This window comes from Epinephelus lanceolatus, chromosome 20, assembly GCF_041903045.1.
Source record: "Epinephelus lanceolatus isolate andai-2023 chromosome 20, ASM4190304v1, whole genome shotgun sequence".
NCBI classification, from domain to species: domain Eukaryota; kingdom Metazoa; phylum Chordata; class Actinopteri; order Perciformes; family Serranidae; genus Epinephelus; species Epinephelus lanceolatus.
The window spans coordinates 17,720,142-17,742,763 of NC_135753.1; the positions used below are offsets into that span (position 1 = coordinate 17,720,142).

Here is a 22,622-nt window from a genome sequence, read left to right on the forward strand (position 1 = left end):
GAGACACACTGAGCAGATGGACTGACTGTGAGGGGTAACTGAGGAAAAAAATGAGGGGAGTGACAGAGGAGGAGGAGAAGGAGGGGTGCATAAAGACAGAGATAGAGAGGCAGAATCACTGAGAGAGCGTGCAGGACACGCACTGACGAGACACAGAGAGTGAGAAAGAGGGAGCTTGCAGCACCTGAGAGGCAGCAGCTTCATTAGCATCAGGGGGAGAGTCGCTCACAGGCAGCCACACCAGGACTCGTGTAGACAAACTGCTGTTATCCATCGCTTGTGGAGCAGCACGGGGAGGCACCAGCGGAGGAGGAGGAGGAGATCGAGGCTGAAGCCAGAGCTTGAGCGAGAGGCTGAGAAGCATCGCTGCCACCTGACTCATACTGGGAGTCAGCCTCGGCACCTGCAGCAGCAGTCTGAGCACTCAAAGAGACTGGGGCAGACAGAGAGAGAGCTGCTGAGATTATGCGCGGGGCAGAGAGCTCCTGTGGATTCCCCATCTTTGGCAGCGGCAGCAGCAGCAGGAGGATCAGGAGCTGTGGCTCTACAGATAGCAGCAGAGCTAGCTGGAGCTGCAGCAAAACAAGGAGCCCCAACTTCAAGGCTATTAATACACCCAGAGATGAATGTAGCATTTACAGCCAAGGTGTAACAGGAACCAGCTGTCCATGGTGCCACAGTGTTGAATGTACCTGTAGCCAGAGCAGTGACGGTCGCTGCAGCACTGGTGCAAAAGTGACCACAGTAGTGCAGTCAGGTGTAGTTGTAGCAGTAGCAGTGGGGGGCAGCGGCTCAGGACACTGAATGACCAGTGTGGCTGATGAAGGCCACCTGGATCCGCTTGCTGAAACGAGCCAAGGGAGGTCGCGTCAAGAGCTCCGATGCCTGTGTAAGCAGATTTTGAGTGTGCTTACATCGTCTCTTTTTGTGTGTGTGTGTGTGTGCATGTGCAAGTCTGTGTGTCTCTACTTCATCCATCAGTCCACAGTGTTGGGGTCAGTGTGGCACGGTTGTGTATTGCCTGGTGATGATGAGAAGCTGGATGTTGTTATCAGTTATGGCTGTCAGATTCTGGGCAGAGCTCCATATCACCTCCCTCTGACCCACTGGGACGATGTTCTTGATCACGCCCCATCGTTAGCCATGACCTGATGGAATAATCATACCAGGTATTTTCACCTGCACTTTTCATGGCCAGATGTAGCTCATAAAGGAGACACTAATGTGCAATAAGAAGCTGATTTAGGATATATAGCTGTATTTGGAAGTGCTGCACATTCATACTCAAGCTTGAGCAGTATTTTACACATGGTTTAGATGCTTGTTGATGTTTTGAGAGCCACTAGGAGATTATTTTGATCATGGATGCGATGACAACAAAAGCAACACATGGATAATTAATGAGGTTGCTTTCAAATGAGTTATTCATATCAGGTACAAAGTAGGGAGGATGAGACACAGAGGCAGTTGACAAGCAGCAGGGTTTCATTGTAAGACGCAGGACATTAATATATATAACCTTGTATCATGAGTGGTAACAACCCTTGCAGTCTCTATACATAAGTCAGATAATATAAGTGGAGAGGACATCCTCCTTTGTATGTATGTGATGGCTGGGTAAGTCTAATCAGGCACAGAGTGAGGGAGGCTATTTTTAACTCAGACAGCAGAGTGTAATGGTGCAGTGAGATGAATGAAAGACCTTGTGTGGGTGGCATAGTGGCGTGCAGGTAAGGATAAGGCTTACACTGCCTTCACTTTGTTAAAAAAAATACCTTTATTTACTCTTAGACCATGATTTATACATACGGTAAAGTGATATGCAGCACTGGGAAATGATTCAGTAGTGTATGTGCAAATGTGTTGCAGTCATTCCAACAGCCACAAATGAAAACATAAAACTTTCCCTCGCATTTTGTATGTGTTTTGCCAGCATTATATTTAAGGCTGCACAGTTAATCAAAATATTATCAAAACTGCATTATGGCCAAAAATAGTGGGAGATGCAATTTGTTGATGAAGGTAAACTGTGTCACAACATACCATTATATATGAAGCACTGTGCTTCAGAGATGCCCCGGTCTGCAAATCATATTCCAGATGTAAGACAACATGCTTGTTTGTTACAGACTAGGGATGCACCGAAATGAAAATTTTTGGCCGAAGCCGAATAAAATTAAACGCTTGGCCGAATACCGAGTACCGAGTACCAAATACTGAATACCGTTGTTTAGTTTTTCATTAGCATTTGCAGATGAACCCCCTCCAGATTAGTGTTGTCACGGTACCAAAATTGGATCCCACTGTACGATACCAGTGAAAATATCATGGTTCTGAGTAGTATCACGATACCACAGCGAAAATGAGGCAGATGTGCCTTTTGTCATTTATAAAAAGATAAATCACTTTTCTATAATACATCAATGATATTTCAATGGAATAAATTATTTGTTGACTTATTCATACTTCAAAAACAGCATCAATAAGTGATTAACATAGGGGGGATCAAAATAAAATAAATAATTAAAATAAAAATCAACCAGCCACCCTCATCCCCTGACAAGTAAAGAACAGTCCCTCCATAAGTAAAGAACAGTCCCTAAAGTGCGGTGAGGTTTGTGGACTGTTACCTGCCACAAAGAGAGAAATGTGAACCACTCGTTTCCCCTCTGACACGCCACATACCTGTGGGCTGCCACGGCTCGGCTGTCCAGGTACTTTTGGGCAGTCATGATGCCAAGAAGAGGACATTATTGGAGCCGGACTTCTCCATCGCCAGTAAGCCTATGGCCGCCGTATTTGACAGGAATACATTCCTGTCTGTGTCTGTGACCCCCGTTAACCCCACAACTGGTGGGATTCGCCGTTTCGTTTCTGCTGCTGGTTGAAATCTGTACTCACACAGCGTGCTGAATGATTTATTTTGCTCGAACAAAACTATTTTTAGTTGCAAATGCGAGTGCAGTGACGGATGGAGTAAAATATCGCCACACTGCCGACAATTTACTCCGTCCGTCACCGCACGTTGTTTGATTGCGTTATCAAAACACGCTGCTATTATTCAGCCTTGCTTTTCACTTATTCTACCGAATACCGAATGTGTGGTTTTTTGCAATATTTGGCTGAATATATTCGGTTACCGAATATTCGGTGCATCCCTATTACAGACCCCAGCAGAAATCACACCATCATATTTTTTATATTTTTTTAGTAAAAATTAATTGCAAAATTTACCATTCCCACTAAAATAACGACCCTTATTGCATCCGCAGTATCTGTCAAAATAATTGGTTTGATTTTTGGAATTAATTTATTTTTTTGCATATCGTGCAGCCCTTATTAAATTTTGTTTCAGTTAGCTGTAGCTATAAGTGCTGTCCTTCAAAGCATGATTGTGCTAGTCAAAGTTCAGACCAGAATCTGACTACTTTAAAACAAATATTTTTATTTTATATGTATATACATTATTTCAATTAATTATATGTATAGGCCTACATATTTTTGGGCCCTATAAATGTATAATTTCAAAGAAAACAGCTAAAGACAGTCAAAGTAAGAGAGCCGAATTTAGCTAAGCTACTTGTGCCTAAAGCTAAATTTACTTTTTTTTTTTTTTTTAACCCTCTGTTAATTCTTGAAAGTGAAATGTATTAATCTTAATGATATAACATCTTGGTGGGTTTGTTTCCCACATAGATAAAACAGTAGCTATATCTGATCATAGTGAATAAATACAGCTAAACTAGTCATGCTAAAGGTTAGCTAACTAGCTCAGCTTAGCTTAGCTTAGCTTAGTTTAGCAACGTACCACCAAAGTTCAGGTTTAGTGAGTAGAACGGTGTGTACGAGCATATGTATTGGATTCATTACAAGATCCACAAATTAATTCATAAAACTTGCTTGTTTTTCATCAGTGTTAAATTTGACTTCAGTTAGCTATAGCTATCACTGTTGTCCTACAAACCAAAAATGCAGTAACTGCAAATTTACACCAGTCAAGATGTAGTTAAGACCAGAATCTGACTGTTTAAAATCAAATATTTTTATTTTTTATCTAAATATAATTATTACATGTGTATGTATATTTTTAGGCCATACAGATTAACAGTTTAAAAAAGAAAAAAGAGACTGGAGCTAAAGACAGTCAAAACAAACGAGCCAAATTTAGCTAAGCTCTCTGCACCTAAAGCTAAATGTACTTTTTTTTCTTTTACCCCTTCTTTGTGTCCTGTAATTAAAATGTATGAATTGTGATGAACTAACTTCTTGATAATTTTGTTGTCATCCCAAATAAAGTATAGCTAAATCTGGTCACACAGAATAAAAACAGCTAAATTAGTTGTGCTAAAGGTTGGCTAAGTAGCTTAGCTTAGCAGAGCACCACCAAATTCATGATTTGGTGAGGTTAAAGTACCTTTAAATCACAATTTTAAATGAATTTAATGTCAAATTGATATGTTAAGTAGTTTTCATGATAGATAGAAAGCTCACAGAGCACATTTTGTTCGCAAATACTGTTTTTCCCACCTACTTAGCTTTCGTACAGTTAGGTTTTATCTATGGTCTATGTCAATGATTTTCTTGTGGTTTGAAAAGACATTTAAATGGTATCCACACAGTCAGCCAGAAAACTGAAAAGCCTTTCTCTGTTTCTTTTCAACCGAAGCATGTCTGTTGTAACTGTTCCTTGCCTTTTGTAGAGCACTGTAAACACTGCAGTCTATATAGCGTGCAGGTACTACTTTAACTACCTCAGCAATTATTTATGATGTGTTTTCATGTAGTATGTAACAAGTAAGTGTTGGCTGCACCAGTGCACTGCAGTCAGGAGTAACAGTGTGTGCTTTGGTATGTCTGCGTGTTTATGAGTAGATCTGTTGCAAACACATATCACACAGAGACATACTGGGAACTGGTGTTCTTCAACTTTTCCCCTGGTGTTTCTCACACAAGGATCACAACAATTCTGCAGGCGAGCAGCTGAGAGAGAGAGCTAAGGATAGACGAAGAGCTGCTGGTGATGTGACTCTATGACAGACAGATTTTGTGTCCTTTGGCATCCTCTGTCAGAAAAAGAGGAAGTGTCCATAATTTGCTGCAGATTCAATCAGCTCCTGTGGTTTCCTCAAGTTGTTGCAGTGCTGTGATTGATAGCAGAATCACATGCCTGCTCATTTTATTGAGCACAGCCTCTACATTCATTATTTCACGAAATCAACTGAAATTCCTTTGATGATCCGAGTTTAACACTTCAGTGTGTGTGGGTGTCTTTGCACATTTGTAAGTTGCTCATCAGATGCTCAACTGCAAAGTTTTTCTATGAAGAGGAAGGGCAATGCAAAGCAAATTAAGTCAAGATGCTGTGAAGCCCACTGCTTTTCTTACACCTGTGGTTTTTTAAAGTGTGAATCCAGACGGACAAAGCTGAGCTTCAGTGTATGTGTGCCGCTGAAGTGTTAATGTTTGTGTCTCTGCAGGGTTCGGCCGACTCCTACACCAGCCGTCCATCAGACTCCGATGTGTCCCTCGAGGAGGATAAGGAGGCAGTGCGCAGAGAGGCAGAGCGACAGGCTCAGGCACAGCTCGACAAGGCCAAGGTTGGTGTCCAGCAGCGCTAAGGTCACTCTGTCCACTTTTTACCTCGTGAGACATCTGCTCTCTGGGGGGCCACGAAGAGTGTGTCAGGAACATTTTGAACAGGAGGCACAGGCTTGGAGAAGAAAGGGCAGTGATCAATTGAGTGAGAACATTTGTGGAAAGTGAGGACTTTCTGTCTGCTTCAAGGCACTGTTTGAGGGTTAAAGGTACCTGTAGAGGTTTGGGCCACTAGTAGCACTATGGATTGATGTCTTAATTAAGGCAACAAAGAAGAAGACTGTAAGATAGCAAAAATGAATTCATGTAAAATGCAAATGTTTTATGACCTATAAATAACAGGATAAACAAAGTGTGTTTTGGTGAGAATGACCAATGACTTTTGTTTATTTGCAAGAAAACTCCACAGGGCACTTTTAAGACTAGGTTTTAGGCCTAAAGTCAAAATGAGTTTTAAGTTAAGCTTGGGATAAAGGGGATAGGCATGTAGTTGAGAATACATTTTGCCAGTGGGGGTCCCCACAAGTATAGAAGTCTATGTACACTGACAAAAACTGGTTTATTATTCTTCAGTGAATGATGTCCGGCATCAGTCAAATGATAATGTAAACTTTACACTGCCTGGTTTGTTTTTGGAAGATTAAAAGCTGCGTCTGCTTCCTTTTTGGTCTCATTTCTTAGGCCTACATGTTTATCATGGCAGGAAAATTAGCTATCGTATTCTCAATCTGGTAAGGGGGGTTCACCAGTGAGATTTCAGTGGAGGACATTGAGAAAAACAGTCTCTATGTCCATACTGGTTGAATTTTTTGTTAAAAGTTGGTGTAATTTTGACTCAGAGCAAAGTTTCCTTATCTCTGGCTTCCCCTCATCTCACGCACACTCAGATATTAAAACAATGATGGTAAATCATATGTTGTTGTACTGTTCCTGGGGTGAGATTAGTGGAAAATGCTGCAGGACTGGCTATGGCGAGCGTGAGAGAAGCAGGAGCTGATTTTAGCTGGTTTCTAAGACGAGGAAAGGGCTGTTGGGGGCTGCTGATGTGAGAAGTTAGGGGCCTCAGAGGGCTCAGCGTCGCTGTTTATCAGAGCCAAGCCTCGCCTGCTCTGGGCCACAATTAGCAGCATATAAACAAACACACACACGGCAGAGCAGGCTTGCCTTTGCGCGACAGGAATTGCAATCAGCGCTCGCTTCCACAGAATCACTCAAATCGCTGGCACTGTTAAGATTTATGCCTTTGATCTATGAAATAATTCAACAATCTTTTGTGCACACTGTGTCCTCTTCCTGCTTTACAGCTCATTGGATAACTTCTATTTTGCATATTAAGTCGAGCAAGTGAATAATTGGTGTATTGTCTTTCACTGGGTGTTTAGTGTCTGTAACAGCTAGCACGTTCATTAGCTGTAAGCGCTTAGCTTTTGGCTGTCTATCCATTAGAGCAGACATTTTCCTCCTGCACTGTGTCTGGAGGTAGCTCATAGCTGGCAAAGACGGATCATTCCAGCAGATCTATGTTGTTATTTTCCAGAGTCACCCTCTCTGGCTCACTAATTAAAAAGATAAGTTGGCTTTATAGATAACCTGGCATGGATTACCCCCGCTGGCATTTTACATGACAGATGACTGGTAAAAAATAGCCTCTCAGTGGTCTGGCCACCAGAGAGAGAGTGAGCTGGGGTCAGAGGAAGTGCAGACTCTCTGACTGTGAGCCTTTATGGGCAGTAGTTCACAATGACTTCCCTAACATACCACAGATATTCATAAGGACTGGGGATAGGGCTGATGCCTGTGATGCTGTGTACAAGATTTCCTATTGCCCTGATGCACTGCTTCACATTACATTACATGTATTTGCACACACACACACACACACACACACACACTAACCACTCTCCACTTTCTCTAATTGACCCTAAATGGGTACTTAATCAATTTTACACATTAAAATAAGTAATAGTACCACTCAGTCTGTGACAATGGTTGTATAATGTTTGTGGCTCCAAAAAAGCTTTGTCAAGTCTTAGATAATCAGAGGTTATTTCAGGTTAGGGTTGGAGCCTCTAAATGTTCAGAGAAAAAGCTACACTATAGACTGAAGTTTCAAATGTGAGTGCAGTTTAAAAATGTGAGGGCATTTACCCGAGAGGGAGCATTACAGTTGCAATATGAAGATCAAGGGTTTGTGGAGCTTGACCTATATTGGGGACAAAAAGTCCGGATATCCCAGTCTAGTAACTTAGAAGTTAGGAAGTGCAATACGAAATTGCTCGGGTACTTTTAAAGTACGGCCATGTTGATGTCAAGTCCACATCTATTTTCTGATGGAAAAACATCTAATGGATATATATTACAGTTATACTCACAAATATATTTGTGAGCAACAGCGGTTGCCATTCAGGGACATGGTCTCTTTTACAATTGCAGTTGTGGTACAAAGCTACTCGGCCCAGTAGTTGGCCCATTGATGTCAGAGATGATTTAGTCTGACCTCTAATGTCACCTGATTAGTGGCACATCTAGACTGATGTCATGAGACTGTAATCTGTTTCAAAGGCAGGATGCAGGTGTTGAAGGTGACTGGCTTTGTACCTATTCAAAGCTGCTATAATCAATATTGTTGTATTAACTATAGATTAAACAGCGATTTGAACCCTTAGATAATCATCGACTCTGCAGTTTCTTTCAGCTCTACAGAGCGTTTCACCATCTATAGGCTGATTGTTTTGGTTTTCCAGCTCGTAACACAATACATTTTTGGTTGACTCTCACTGCTCTCATCAGCGTTATTTATTGGCCACAGCAGACAGCTGTTTTCAGAAAAAAAGGCTCTGGTAGACAGTCGACCCATCGGCTGTAGGGTAACTAATGGTGGCTCAGCAGTGTGATATGTGGTATTACCACCATTTTTTGTTGTAAATGACTTCATTTATCCTGCTTTATAGCTTTATTATCAGGCTATTATCAGGTATAATGTTGTATTTTAAATGACAAAGATGACATGTTTTAAACCTTTTAAAACAAATTGTTCATTGTCAAATTCAGAATACAGAAGGGCAATGAAGGGCAGTAAGGAAGCGGTGTTTTTTCAGCTAAGATGCTTTGGTTGGTATGATACAGAATATCTGCAGTAGTAAAAATGTCAGCACAAAGTAGAGTAACTGCTCTGGATGAAGGAAAGGCTGAAGCACATAGGGAGAGAGGATGGACCTACATCTGTGTGGATTTAGTGTTAATTTCTCCTCCATTGTTGTGTTTTTGTGACGTGACGGTTGGTCTTTGTGGTATTTGCCCTGCCCCTTCTCCACTGTGATTAGACAGCTGGGTAAAAAGTGACAGTGACGAGTGGCTGCAGCGTTTTACCTGAAATTGAATAATCTTCAACTCTCGGTAACCAGAAGAAAGATTAAAACATTCAGCACTCAGCGCAGAATAATACCTCACCAGGTGGTTGTTGGAGTGACTTGCCATCCCATGCAGTTGGCCTGTCAATAGCAGGGTATTGCCATTTTGAGTTCATTGAGACAGCCCTGCTCAGCACCAACCAACAGACAGACAAAGTTAGCGACTAGCTGTTGAATAAGGTGAAGCATTTAGCAGCTTAACAACCAGATATTTCCTTCAGGAGTTGGTGGAGAACGCAACAGAGTCAAAAGTAGCATGATAATGTGTGTTTACAGGTTGTGTCAGCTGCCCCCAAAATATCCAGTCACGAAAAAGGAGTGTTTTTTTGATGTGTGTAGATCTGAGTCAGATTCATTTCTCTCACTTTGTCACTTGAGAAGTTTTGTTACAATGGATAAAATATGGAATCTGACTTGTTAGATTAGTGCATAATCGATTAATGTAGATAACACATAATAGAAAGCATAATCTCACTCCAACTAAAAACTCCAGGCAAAAAAGAAACAATAACCGGTAGCTGCAGTGGCCTTCATGTATCATTAGGTTATGTGTATACTTACAATATACTAAAACAATCTTGGATAATTATGGAAATATCTTCCCACAGTAAATTAATGAAGGTTATGGCTCCCTTCGTACCATATAATACATTTTACAGGCTCTCATACGGCCTAAGGCCAATGCACGCAGCTGAAGAAAATTTATTTCAAATCGATCCGCAACATTCAAGGTGAAACAATGTGGGAAACTAGATTTATAGCACGAGATCCTAAGTGTGCTGCTAATGGAGAGACATGTGGCACGTTACATGGCAAATCAGCCACAGCAAGGGCAAGTGTTCACTCAGTCACTGCAAGCACAGAGGGGACCGGGAGGTACTATCTGTTGAAATATTCATGGTGCGATGTGATATTGTGACGAGCGTCGTGTGGTGTTAATTGGCTGTGGTCCATAGCGCTGCCTCCCAGGGTTCCCAGTTACAGATAGGGCTTCTCTTGAGCTGGTTATCTCTGTGTTATCCTTACTCTGCCTCTTATCTCTATGAATGTGTCTCCTCTCACTTCCTGTCCTCTGCTTCCTTTTTTTGCACTACAATGTGTGCTATCCTTCTGTCCATCTCCTCTCCTTTTCTTTTCTTTTCCTCCTCCATTTTCCCCTTCTCCCACGCTTCTTACCCGGTCTCTAACCCTCCGCCTCTCTCGTTCTCCCTGCCTCACTGCAGTCAATATGGCATCCATAATGAAGGCCTGTGTTACGTAAGAAGCAACAGAGCAGTATGGGCTCAGCCAGGAGGTGTAGGGATACTCTACAGCACTGTAAATGTGCCATTATGTACAAATCCTGCAGTCACCTGTGATACAAGGTGGCATGTTAGGACATATATGTGTGTGTGTGATTGCCTATAGGTCTGTAAAATGTCATTAAGCCTTTAGAAAGCTGACAGACGGCCATGATGGATAAAGACGAGTACAGCAGCTGGAAGGGAGGCAAGAGGCAGCGGTCCATGAGACACTATGTACTAATGGACCTCATACCTTCATGCAGCCATGTGACTCAATGCATGCAAAAGCCAAGGACACTTTGTCCTCTATGGGTCCTGGCGCTGGATTGGATGATGTTCCCAGTGAAGGTGTCACAAGCACACACTCAAACACACACACACACACACACGCACACATCCAGCTTACTACCATCACTTCATGGAATATTTACATTGCTGTCCGCATGAGGAAAATGATTCCAGGAGGATTTCACTAATGTATTATTTCCATAATCCCTTATAGTTCATCACAGTCACTTCACACCTGTTGTATATCAATGAGGCAGTAGTGGACAGTGATGATGAAAGAGAGCGCTCGGTGTCTGTAAAGCCCCTCTTGCAGCCACTGATGAATTACTCTCTAAGTAGTGAGCTTCACTGAGCATCGCTTTGAAAGATCTCGAGTAGCATTCAGATCCAAGCAAGTCCAATCAGTCATTGTTGAAGGTTGAAGGTGAAAGGGAAAGTGCTGCATGAAGGATATTAATCTTTAAGTCATTTCACATTGGATATTTAAACCTGCAGTAAGCAATTTTATTGGCCACTTGGGTGCAGCAGGAACAAGCTGTGAACACAACATTAACCACTTTTAAGGTTGATATTTCAAACTTGTTAGCAAATGTCCACCTGATTAATGTGAGCCCAATATTCACTCTCTTTTAACTCAGTTTTGTCTCAAGCAGCTCAACAACTTGTGCTGATAACAGTGATGATCGTTGCGGAGTGCAGATTCACCACTCCAGGGTTCAACATTAATGTTTTATTACTTGCCTGATCAGGCAGGTGGTTCAGATACCCACCTGCCTAAAGTCTTTATATACTTGCCCATATACAAATTGTTTTATTCATTAGTGGTTGTCAAATATCAACAAAGACTATAGGCAATTGTCATAAATAATGACCCTGTTTTATTTGCCCACATCCTCTAACGCAGTGGCACCCAGTCCAAAAGTGGGTCGCAGATCAATTCTGAATAGACTGCAAGTGACCCACAAATGTGTCAAGTTTGTTAAAAACACACTTTATTTTGAAGTACAGTGAATTTCTGGCCCAGAGCTTTTATTTTAAAGTGCCGTTTCCTGCTGCAGAGTGAGTGACTAACAGACAGCTACTTGACAGAGTGAGCACACTAGCTGGACGACATGGCCAAATGCAAGTATGACGCTGAATATATTCAACTGTGTGGACCTTGAACTAATGACTAAGGAGAAATTTGGACTGGGAACCATCACTCTCATGCCACCCAACTAAACAGTTTTCAGGATAATTGAAATGCTTGCTTATGCTTCAGCTCTTAGACAGAGCTCACTCCTTAGCTAATTCCATCTCCAGCTCTAAAAATATAAACGCACATTTTACTTGGCCCAGGCAATCGGACAATCCTTATTGTTGAGCCCTGGACTCCATCAGGAACATCTCCTTTAATTGTAGGGATCAGATATTAGAATTTATTTTCTATAAGAATTAGGTCCCTTACTATGTGATTGGTAATACAGTCTGTGTTTTCCAGGTCACTGTGATGTTCCTCTGCCCCGAGTGGCCTGAAAACCAATTATTGCAGCTTTAAAAATATAGGAAGATAATTAAAGCTCACTTCTATTCCAAATTAACTTGATTTTCTGTAATTAAGTTGGAAAAAACTTGACATTATTGAAGATGTGAAGATCTGCCTTGATTCATATACCGCACTGAATTGACGCTCAATCTGCTCAGATAGACAGGACCACTGTGATGAAACCAGTTACAGGATGCCAGATTGAAGATTTAAAGCATTTTACTGAATCTGTATAACTTAAGTTACAGCATCAAATCTAGTGGGTTTAATTTGGCATCCAGCTGAGTATCACACACCCCTCCCCTCACGTTGCTCACTTTCACCTGCAGGTAAATATTCAGCATGTGAATCTACGCTGGGAGATTACTCTAAGCTATATCCCTGTGCATTCGTTTTGGCTTTTCAGCTGACTCCTGTCATGCTTGTCACACAGTCAAAGGCAGAGCTAATGTAATCTGGTTGAGGGCATGACCATGTTGCCAACTGTTGCTGCCATCACCGCCAGGCTGGCTCCAAGATTATGTCCAAAAGCGTTTTATGTAAGTCTCAAAGCGATGTGTGTCTTTTGTGGGTATATTCTACTCCTGCAGAGATCTAAAATCAGAGGGTTTGTCTGTCAGCATATGGTTCTCCCATTACATTTTTTCATGACGTGACCTTATTAAATCTCATTCAAATCCCTTTTTGTAGAAAATGTTATGCGTCACTATGGGCAAAGGAGATTTGCTTTTGCTTTGTGCAAAAATGTCTCTGGAAGGAAGGAAAGTTGTTTCTCATATGTGGCAGATAGCAGTGTGGGTGGTTATATCACAGCTTGCAGGAGTACAGGAAACATTTCATTAGCTGTATGCATTATCTCAATGGACTGTTTGTCCCTAAGAGGACGGTCAGTAGTGATTCGACTGGAAGGCCAGTATTGATTCAACCATTGTAAAGATTGTGGGATTGATTTATGAACCATTTATTCATGTGCTGTTTGTGCCACTCACAAGTAGGCGCAAGACAAGAGTCCTGTTTTACTATGAGTGTCGAGGTGGTGATTGCTGCAGACGCTAACATGTTGCATCACTCTGAATTATAAAAGTGTTTTAGCCTGTAGCAGAGAGACAGTGCAGTGGCCAAATCATTCATGGAGAGATACTAAGTCTGGATGAGTCAGAGCTGACTTGTATCCCTCACCCAGGGTTATTTTTACACCTCGCGCAAAGATGAGAATCACAGCTCACCAACAGTGCACTGGAAGATCAAAAATTTAACATTGTAAGGAAAAGGTCACCACTCTCTTGTGGAGCAGGATATTAGGTTATCATTTATTTCTTTTGCGCAATCTGACATTTTATTTATCTCCTTCCTTTTTTCCTCCCGGCAGACCAAACCAGTTGCATTTGCTGTCCGCACAAATGTCAACTATAGCCCGTGTCACGATGACGATGTCCCTGTGCCAGGCATGGCCATCTCCTTTGAGGCTAAAGACTTCCTCCATGTCAAAGAGGTGAGAGGTCAACTTCCAAATCAGACATGATATTCAAGACAGTGATGACTGCATTTACATGCACACTATTATTCCGAATATGAAAGTACTCTGAATTCGATATGGGTCATGTGAACAGCATGTTCTGTTTTCCAGATGAGGAATTTTCTGGTTTAGACATGAGGGATATGCAGGTACATAAAGCTTTTAGGAGCATTCTTCGGACATGTACAGTGCATTAGGAATATGTGTCTCAACTCTCAGCTATAATCGCAGTGTGCAACACATGGCCTCTTGTGTTTACGGTCCGCTCTGTGTGTTGTCATGGATGCATTGTACATAAACTGATTCGCCAACAGATTGCAAGCCTGTGGTAGAGATGCATGCCCAAAAGAAAAGCTCACATTTCTTGTTGGAAGAAGGAACACACACACTTTTAAACATTATGAAAGACTTCTATCTAACAGGCTTTTAGGATAGATATCGTAATGCTGGCCATTTCGAGAAGGCGGTTGAAGGAATCAAAGTGGGAGGCTGTGTTCGTACTGTCGAATAGCCCCCCACTGCTGTAAAACTTTTTTTAAAATTTTTAAAATTTTAAAGCAAAGAGGCAAAATGGCACAAGCAGCTCCAGCCGTTCCACTTTTCCATATTTTGATGCCACACATTAAAAAAAAATACTGTTTTTCTTTTAACCCAGTTTGAGTCAATCGTGGTGTCCAGTACTGGGTCAGTTTAGCACCAACCCAGTACTCATGAATTTAAAAACCCCTGGGTGTCCAGTAACACCCCAAAATGTGTTATTTTGACCCAGTTTTAAAATTAACATGCCACCTGTGGATAGGGGTCAAAAGGTCAGCTTCATGAACTAATATCTGGGTAATTATTCCTTCTGCATTGGAAAACAACCCCAAAAAACACAGAAATACCCCCATCCCCTGAAACTGGATTAGCGACTTGACCCATTATTTTTTAGGGTGTAGGGCACATTAATCAGAGACTGCACAGCTGCATGTAAATGGAAATCTTTATTTTACACAGCCATGTAAATAGCTTTGTGGGAATATTGTCCTTTTTTTTGGAATAAGGGCAAAAACTGCAATATTTTATACATGTGAATGTAGTCATTGACGTTGAGAGAAATAAGGATGACGATCAGAACAAGGATATAACTGTCTCCACTTATTTTGCGCAGAAATTCAACAACGACTGGTGGATAGGACGCCTGGTGAAGGAAGGCTGTGAAATCGGTTTTATACCCAGTCCAGTGAAGCTTGAAAACACGCGTATCCTCCAGGAGCAGAGAGCCAAACAGGGCAAGTTCCACTCCAGGTGAAAACCCTCATCTGCACCAAAGTTCACTGTCTCAGCTGGGAGATCGGCTGAACTAAATCTAGACTTGGTGTTGATCTCACACATCAAACACATTTTCTCTTTTCAGTAAATTGGGAGCAAACTCATCCTCTAGTTTAGGTGAAGTGGTTCCTAACTCAAGGAAATCTACTCCTCCTTCGTCTGGTGAGTAGCTTGATAGGTGATTGTAAAACTCCAGCTTTACATTTAATAGATTCTTTGATCTTTAAACCAACTGTTAAACACTGAATTCAAGTTGAAGGTAAGTAGAGCTACTTAGATTTCTCATATTTTATAGTTCTACCTGCAGTAATGTTGTTCTTTTCCTCATAGTTACATGTTTAATGGCCATAATTGTTCTTTTACATGTTTCATTTGCTGTCAATGTGTTGTAGCATAAGTTCTGTGCTACTGTCAATAAGAAGTGTACCCTGTTACCTGTGACTTCCTGTGTTCACCTGTGTGATGGTGGTCTTGTCTGTCTGTATGCGTAGCCATTGACATAGACGCCACAGACTTAGACCCCGAGGACAATGAGCTTCCAGTCAACCTGCGCTCCCCTAAAGCCAGTCCAAACACTGTCATGTCACCCCTAGCAAAAGAGAAACGAATGCCCTTTTTTAAGAAGGTAAACCCTGGACTACCCAGCCTTCTCTTCTTGTCCTGTCCGTCCGCTCGTCTCTGACTAAATGCCTGCTTGGCTTCACTCAGCGTCCGTCCTGTTTGTCTACAACACCGTCCTCATCCCTCAGCGTGCACCCCTCTGTAAGCATGCATGCCTGTTCTTAACCTCTCTCTTTCTCCTCTTCCGTCTCACCACAGCTAAGCAGAAGCAGAAGTCGGTAAGTCGTGGTGTGCAGTGCACCAGCTCAGCAGGGTCTGGGGATGACCTCTTGTGGTCTGAACTGTACAAACCCTCAATAGAGACTCAGCTCTGTACTGACCTCTCACCCTACTCACTGCTCCTGCAATCCCCTCTGTGTGTGTGTGTGATTGTTTATGTGTAAGTGAACCTGTAATCCTGATGGAGTGAGAGCTCAGTGTGGGCAGCCTTTTTAATAAGATCTGACTCTAAAGGAATAGTTCAACATTTTGGGAAATAGGCCTATTAGCTATCATGCTAAAAAGTCAGATGAGGAGACTGATACAACTCTCATATCCTCCATTAGATATGATACTAGAGACAGGAGCACATAACCGCTCATAAAACAGCAACTTCCTTTTGCATGTTTTCATTTAGCAAAGGAGATTCAGCATGTTACTTTGTATACTTATTATTTTATTAGAGCCAGACAAGCTGTTTCCAGTCTTTATACTAAGCTAAGCTAAGCTAAGCTAAGTTAAGTGGCTGCTTGCTGTAACTTCATTTTTAACAGACAAACATGAGAGTGGTATTAATCTTCTCATCTAACTCATGATGAGAAAGCAAATAAGCATATGTCCCAAAATGTGAGTTATTCTCTTAATCTTTTTGGTTTTTACCACATAACAGAGACACATTCACCGTGAGTAACATTTACTATGAGAATCTGAGTCAGCTTTGATGGCTAACTATATGTGAACACATACAAGGAATTTGACTCTGTTTTATTTGTTTATTTATTTATTTTTCCATTTGGCCTCAGTGAACTCACACATAAAGGTGTAGGTGTGTTTATGAAGTGTTATATTTTGCATTTGATGTATTAAGCCTAAAAATATGGCTTTAAAACCTTTTTATTGATTTTTTTTTCAGTGACAGCAGCAATTAATGCTTTTGCTGTAGAAAATCAACATCAGGACATTCAAATGAATATGTTTCATTAACGTGATGTATTTGCAGTGCGCTATAATTTATATAAAATCAACAAAAATCTCCTCACACATTTAAAGACAGGAATGAACTAAAGTTGGGGTAGGCAGAAGCAGCTTGGGAGATGGCTTAAATTCAGCCAGTGCAAACCCCCCAGTGCTGGATGTCACAACAGGTTGGTGGCCAGCAGCAACACCAGGTCTAACCTGATGGCTGTTCATTCCCCTGGCTGGATTCATGTTGCTGCAGCCACTGACTGGGGATCTGTCTCTGGAGCTTCTGCCTGCTCTCCTCCCACCAAAGTGGTTTGTACAGCGGGGCAGTGAGGCGGAGGACACTGTGATTCAAGGCTCTTGCTAACATTAGCTACATAAACATGAACATGAAGCTGCAGCTGTGAGACTTTGGCTCCAGTTAGCAGAAGGCTTAACTGTTAGTAAAGCTATTAGCGATTCACTTCGACAATATTGACGTAATATATTTTGTTTATTGTCAGACTCTCTTTTTGATAAGTCTGTCTTCCTTTTTTGGGTTGCCTTGCAGTACAGTCAGTTGTTACCAGTGCTGGAATAGCAACTGTCTCTACAGGATTCTCCGCCACTTAGTCAGGCTTTGACCAAAGAGATGTGCACATACACACCTGCACAGAACAGCCAACAGAAACACCCTCTCTCTAAAAATGGCCTGTGAGTGGCCAAAGTCTCCCATCAGATCTACATTTTCTAAAGCCTGAACACAGAGCCAAGAGGACATGCAGAAGCTTTCTCTCAGACTACTTGTATACAATATGCTCAAGTTTATTATGGGATTTTCACCCAGTGACGCCAAAATGAAACAGCCTCCCCCAGCTTTAGGTTGATTTAACCTTGTAAAATGCCAATACATGACAGTTTTCCCATGACTACGCTGACGTTAACCATGTGATGCAAAGTTTAACTTGCACTACCAGAAGCATTTGTGCCAAACCACATTGTCCATTAATACCCTTGTGTTAGTCCACAGTAGTGTGCATCAGTTCCCACATAGTCCCAAGGGAAGCATGATGACGACAGCAAACATTAGACAGAAAGAAAATCCTTAGAAGTGGAGAGAGGAGGAAGAGCACACATGAAATCTACTTAAAACACTCATCATAAAGATAACACAGGCTGAGAGAGCAGCATAAACACTCGCACAAATAAGGGAAGAAAATGAGTGAAAAAAAATACTGTGTGGTGGATATGATAATCAACAGTCCTTTTAAGTAGTCAACCCTCTGCCTCCCAGCTGTCTGCTCTCCAACAGAGCTTCAACTTAGATCATGCACTGTGACCGCGTTTCTAAAAGATGAGAAAGTGTTTAAATTTTCCTCCAGTGCGCTGACACATCCACACACATCCTTCAAACATGCTGCTCTGCCAGACGCCCGGGACTCACAGCAGCATCAGGTTCACCGCCTTGCTGTCAGACGCACACAGAATGTAAAAGCAGTGTGCAAACAATTTAAACAAATTAAAACGACAGTCTCTCCAAAATTATACACATGACTCTGAGTATCTAAACATGGCAGTAGCTGTAACAACACCAGAGGAATATAATCTGCATCAAAAAAGAAAATTACACTGTTCACTTGTCATTTTGTTTTTCACCAGAACCAACCGTCATTAGCAGTTATTCAGATTTTAACATTTCCCTTTAGGATATTATTAATCTTTGTCAGCCAACAACGGTTATCAGTTAAGCTGCAGAGTATTTATATTGATTAATTAATTATATATACTGTATATATGTAATGCATTTTCACAGAACCCAAGGTGACATATTTAAAGATCTTCTTCACACATTTTAAGACATTTGAATAATGATTTTACTAGCAAGGACCACGCCACAACAATATGTCGTTTAAATGTTTAATTGTAATTCAGGGCATGTTAGTTGTTAAGGACTGGTGAAGGGATGTAAGTGGGGGTGACAGTGGAAGAGGGATGTCTTCTGATAGGACGAACTGGAGATCGGGCAGAGATAGACTCAGTGTGGGGACTCTGTCTCAGGCGTTTCTCCACCCAAGCTGATTGCAGGCCCCCCAGACAAATGACCTACAATGAGACATGGGAGAGGTCTGCAACAGACTGAATAAGAAAAGATGAGGGGAGAAGGGAAGAGAGGATGAAGGAATGTTGGTAGGTATGAGGTAGGGAGGATGATGGATGAAGGGAAGGGAGGGTGGGTTGAGAAATCTGAGACAAACAGAGCAGAATGGGTTGACGAGGTATAAGTAGACTAGGCAGATAATAACAAGTGTGGTTGAGGCGTGGCCCTGCTCCTGAACCTAAGTTCACAAATTAACTTCATTTTAGTTTCTTATGGTTTTTCCACACAAAAAAATGCAGAATCTTTTAATATATATAAAATGTTAAGTTTTAAATACCCAAGATGCTTCCTACTTAACTGTAAAGTCCATTCCATATTGGACCAGGATTTGCTACCATACTAGTTGTGATGCTGCAAAATAATAATTCAGTCAGGAACACTTTAGTCAAAGAAAACTTTATTTCCATTTGCAGTATTATATTTGGCGGTATGGCTCTTTCCTTGGGCCTACGCAGAAAGTCTCTTCTACACGCCTATGTGGAAAGACTAAGGCGGATAGAGCAAACCTTTCTGACCTTCCACGTGCAAACGAGGAAGGTCTGAGGCAGAGAGAGCAAACCTCCCTGCCCTTCCATGCGCCTATATGGAAAACTTAAGGCAGGGAGAGCAGCAGCAAAGCAGCTTGTAGAGGAAGCAGCAACAGCAGGCAGGCCAGAGCAGTTTAAATAGGGTGCCCTGAAAAAGATTCGCCAATTAGTTGCATTGAAAGTAATCATGTGATCAATCAGCTGACTTCATCAGTTTTGCTATCATGTAAGACCATAAAAACTAGCAAATACTTACACTTGAGAAGCTGGAATAATTACATCTTTTGGCATTTTTTCTTAAAAGTATTTCTTTCACTGATTAGCAGGATTGTTGCAGAATAATATTCTGTCAAAGGGAGGCGTTGACCCAAGTTTTTCTATCCAGTTTCACAATCTAATACCTCAATGGACTTAATAATGGTCCTCTTTGTTTATAATTTAATATCTGTATAAGCTACCAGGTTGAACTCATTGGAATCAATTTTATGTAAGGTTACACACATGGATTGTTAGGGCAGTAATAGTGGAGCGGAAAGCAGAAACTGAATTTTTGGCCAGAAAACTAATGTGTTCCAGTCGGTTCTAGCCTGATGGGTACACCAATACCCATTAGGCTAATCTGATCAGGACTAGTTGTGACGACCAACTGATTTTTTAGGTCTAATGTCAAACATCTTGTTAAAATCACCTCGATGATTTTGTTTTAAAAGTGAGGCTGTTACACAAACTGAGCTCCCACTTTGTCCCAACTTTTTCTACCTTTGTCCTAAACGGTTCCACGTTTTTCAGTTGTAGCTTCTGTTGATCTACTGTAGCTTTTTCTCCCCGTCCGACTAACCTTTCCTGTCACATAGTTTTATTCAGTGACATCAGAACCATGAAATGAGGGGATTTATATATTGGATAGTAATCATTATAAAATATTGGAGTTTACTGTAAGATACTTTGAAATATTGACGACCTGATGATGCTTAAATCCATAGAGTAAACTTCCAAATTTATTATATAAATCAAAGCTTGTGTTTTGTCGGGCCAGTTGGGACGTCCCATTTCATGGTTCACAATGTTCCAGTGCTTTCAAATCTAGTCTGGGTCATTGTTGTTCCAAATCCCTCAAGTGATTTGTGATGGTGAGTGTTTAGTTTGTCTCCATAAATGTGTGCAACTGTTTTTCTCCTTCTCCTCTCCTCAGGCGGAACACATACCTCCGTACGACGTTGTGCCTTCCATGCGGCCCGTGGTTCTGGTTGGACCGTCACTGAAGGGCTACGAGGTAACATCAGAACTTTTCAAACACAACATTGCATTTGTTGGGAAGTTATCTGCAGAATGTTTGTCCCTTTCTAACTGTTTTCTTCCTAAATGTGTCCGTCCACAGGTGACAGACATGATGCAAAAAGCACTGTTTGACTTTTTGAAACACAGATTCGAGGGAAGGTAAGATCCCTGTGACCTTTTAAAAAACAAACTCTCATCCTGCTTCCTTCCTCATTCCTCCTCTCCCTCTCCAACTCTATAGGCTGGTATTTATCTGTCCCCTGAGGTTAGCCGAGGGAGTGTGTAACAAGTTTGTTTGGCCTGGAGATGTGTGCTGCTGCTTTAAATAGTCCCTCTCCATGTCCTTAATAGGCCATAGTGGGCCCTAGAGCGGAGCAGGATTCTCCTCACTCAATGTTGAGTCCATCCAACCATCTGAAGCAGAGAGGCCGTGAAGTTACACAACACTAAGATCCACTCAGACCACCAGCAGCCACAGTCAGTGCTGTTAATTCCCTCTGAGTGCTGTTCTTTAAACACAGTTCAGCTAATGCAGGATAAACAGAAAATTTGAAAATCTTATTGTGAAATACAGGCACAGGAGTAGTTGTACAGTATATGAGTTTTGTGTGTAGGGAGGCAGGGTGGAGAGCATGCACATCCAACAAAAAGTTTTACAGGTGCTGGATCAAAAATCAAACTTTTCAGACAAGAGATCCGCACATTCTATTAACTCCTTAATGTCCACACTATTAACAAAAAACAAAAAAACAATGGCAAACATTTTTTCTTTGGATATTTTTTTGTTTCCTTGGGGTAATATTAACTTTTTTTTTAACAGACCCCATAGTTTTTTTAAATATAGACCTCTACAAAACAGTTGAAATGTCACTTCATGGTATTTGTAAAACAGAAAGAAAAAAAATCTAAAAGTACATACCATCTACTGTTACAATGCTTGTAATATGTTAGTGCACCAACATATATCAATTTGTTACCATAGCATTATAATAATAATAGTTATTACCAGCACTAGTTTAGTTTCCACCTATTTTTTTCTCAATATTTACTGTTTTAATTTGTGTTAGAAAATTAGTTCACACACCGGGTTCAAACTGAGAAGTCGTGGTTATGATCCAGTCAGTGTTTTTGCAGGTTTGGGTTTAAGGACTTGCTCTGATTTTAAATCACCTTTCAACATAGGTGTAGATTTCAGGGGGACGCATATAAATATCAATATTTAGAACATGTCCATTTGCCCCCTCCAATAAAAACGTAAAAGTAGCAGGGGACTTTTAACAAAATTTAAGACATTTACACCATAAATTGATGCATAAAATGTACAAATTTGTGCATAAAAATTCACCAGAGTGCAGGAAATAACGTGTTTGTTGGCAAAGAACTGTAAAATCCAGGTCAAATTATCCACAATCAAATCAAGCTAACTTAGTTACCCCTGTTTAAAGACTAAGTATCCCCACTGATATTGTGTGCTGACATGATTTTTAAAGTAACAATATCCAGCTTTTAGTTATTGTTTGAAGCATCAACCCAAAAAGTTGGTATTTGACGACCTGGGAATGTGACTCAACATTCCCGAAAAGTTGCATAATGTTGCTTCAACAAATCTACGACTGTTTTCTTTCTGTTTTTACTCTCAGACTCTACTCTCTTTCATCTGACTCTGATTTTTGGCAGCTGTTTGCTTCCCTATTTTTGGTTTTAACACACCGACAAGACAAGTGTTTGCCTTTCTTTCTCATGTTAAATAAAATCCATAATATCTGGTCAAAAATTTTTTTTTCTTGTGCCTTGTTTCAGAATATCAATCACTCGTGTCACGGCGGACATCTCTCTTGCCAAACGCTCAGTCCTGAACAATCCCAGCAAGCATGCCATCATCGAACGCTCCAACACACGCTCAAACTTGGGTACGTTTGTTCCAGAAATCCCTGCAATGCCTGGGAACATCTGGTGTTTTGATTTATAAT

General features: G+C 41.2%; 1 protein-coding gene across 7 annotated transcripts in view; it reads left to right on the plus strand.

The window, feature by feature from the left end:
- The window catches only part of cacnb2a (calcium channel, voltage-dependent, beta 2a), a 97,079-nt gene that overhangs the window by 62,616 nt on the left and 11,841 nt on the right, over positions 1-22,622 (plus strand). For 3 of the 7 annotated variants that reach the window (XM_033639169.2, XM_033639171.2, XM_033639172.2), the window contains 8 exons: positions 5,478-5,597; positions 13,471-13,593; positions 14,768-14,904; positions 15,014-15,090; positions 15,420-15,553; positions 20,567-20,647; positions 20,753-20,811; positions 22,453-22,562. In XM_033639169.2, coding sequence (XP_033495060.2) covers positions 5,478-5,597; positions 13,471-13,593; positions 14,768-14,904; positions 15,014-15,090; positions 15,420-15,553; positions 20,567-20,647; positions 20,753-20,811; positions 22,453-22,562 — 841 coding nt within the window. Of the gene's footprint in view, positions 1-108; positions 890-5,477; positions 5,598-13,470; positions 13,594-14,767; positions 14,905-15,013; positions 15,091-15,419; positions 15,554-15,747; positions 15,768-20,566; positions 20,648-20,752; positions 20,812-22,452; positions 22,563-22,622 lie in introns of those variants that run through there. The other 4 variants (XM_033639174.2, XM_078162959.1, XM_033639170.2 and 1 more) reach the window with 3 other exon arrangements.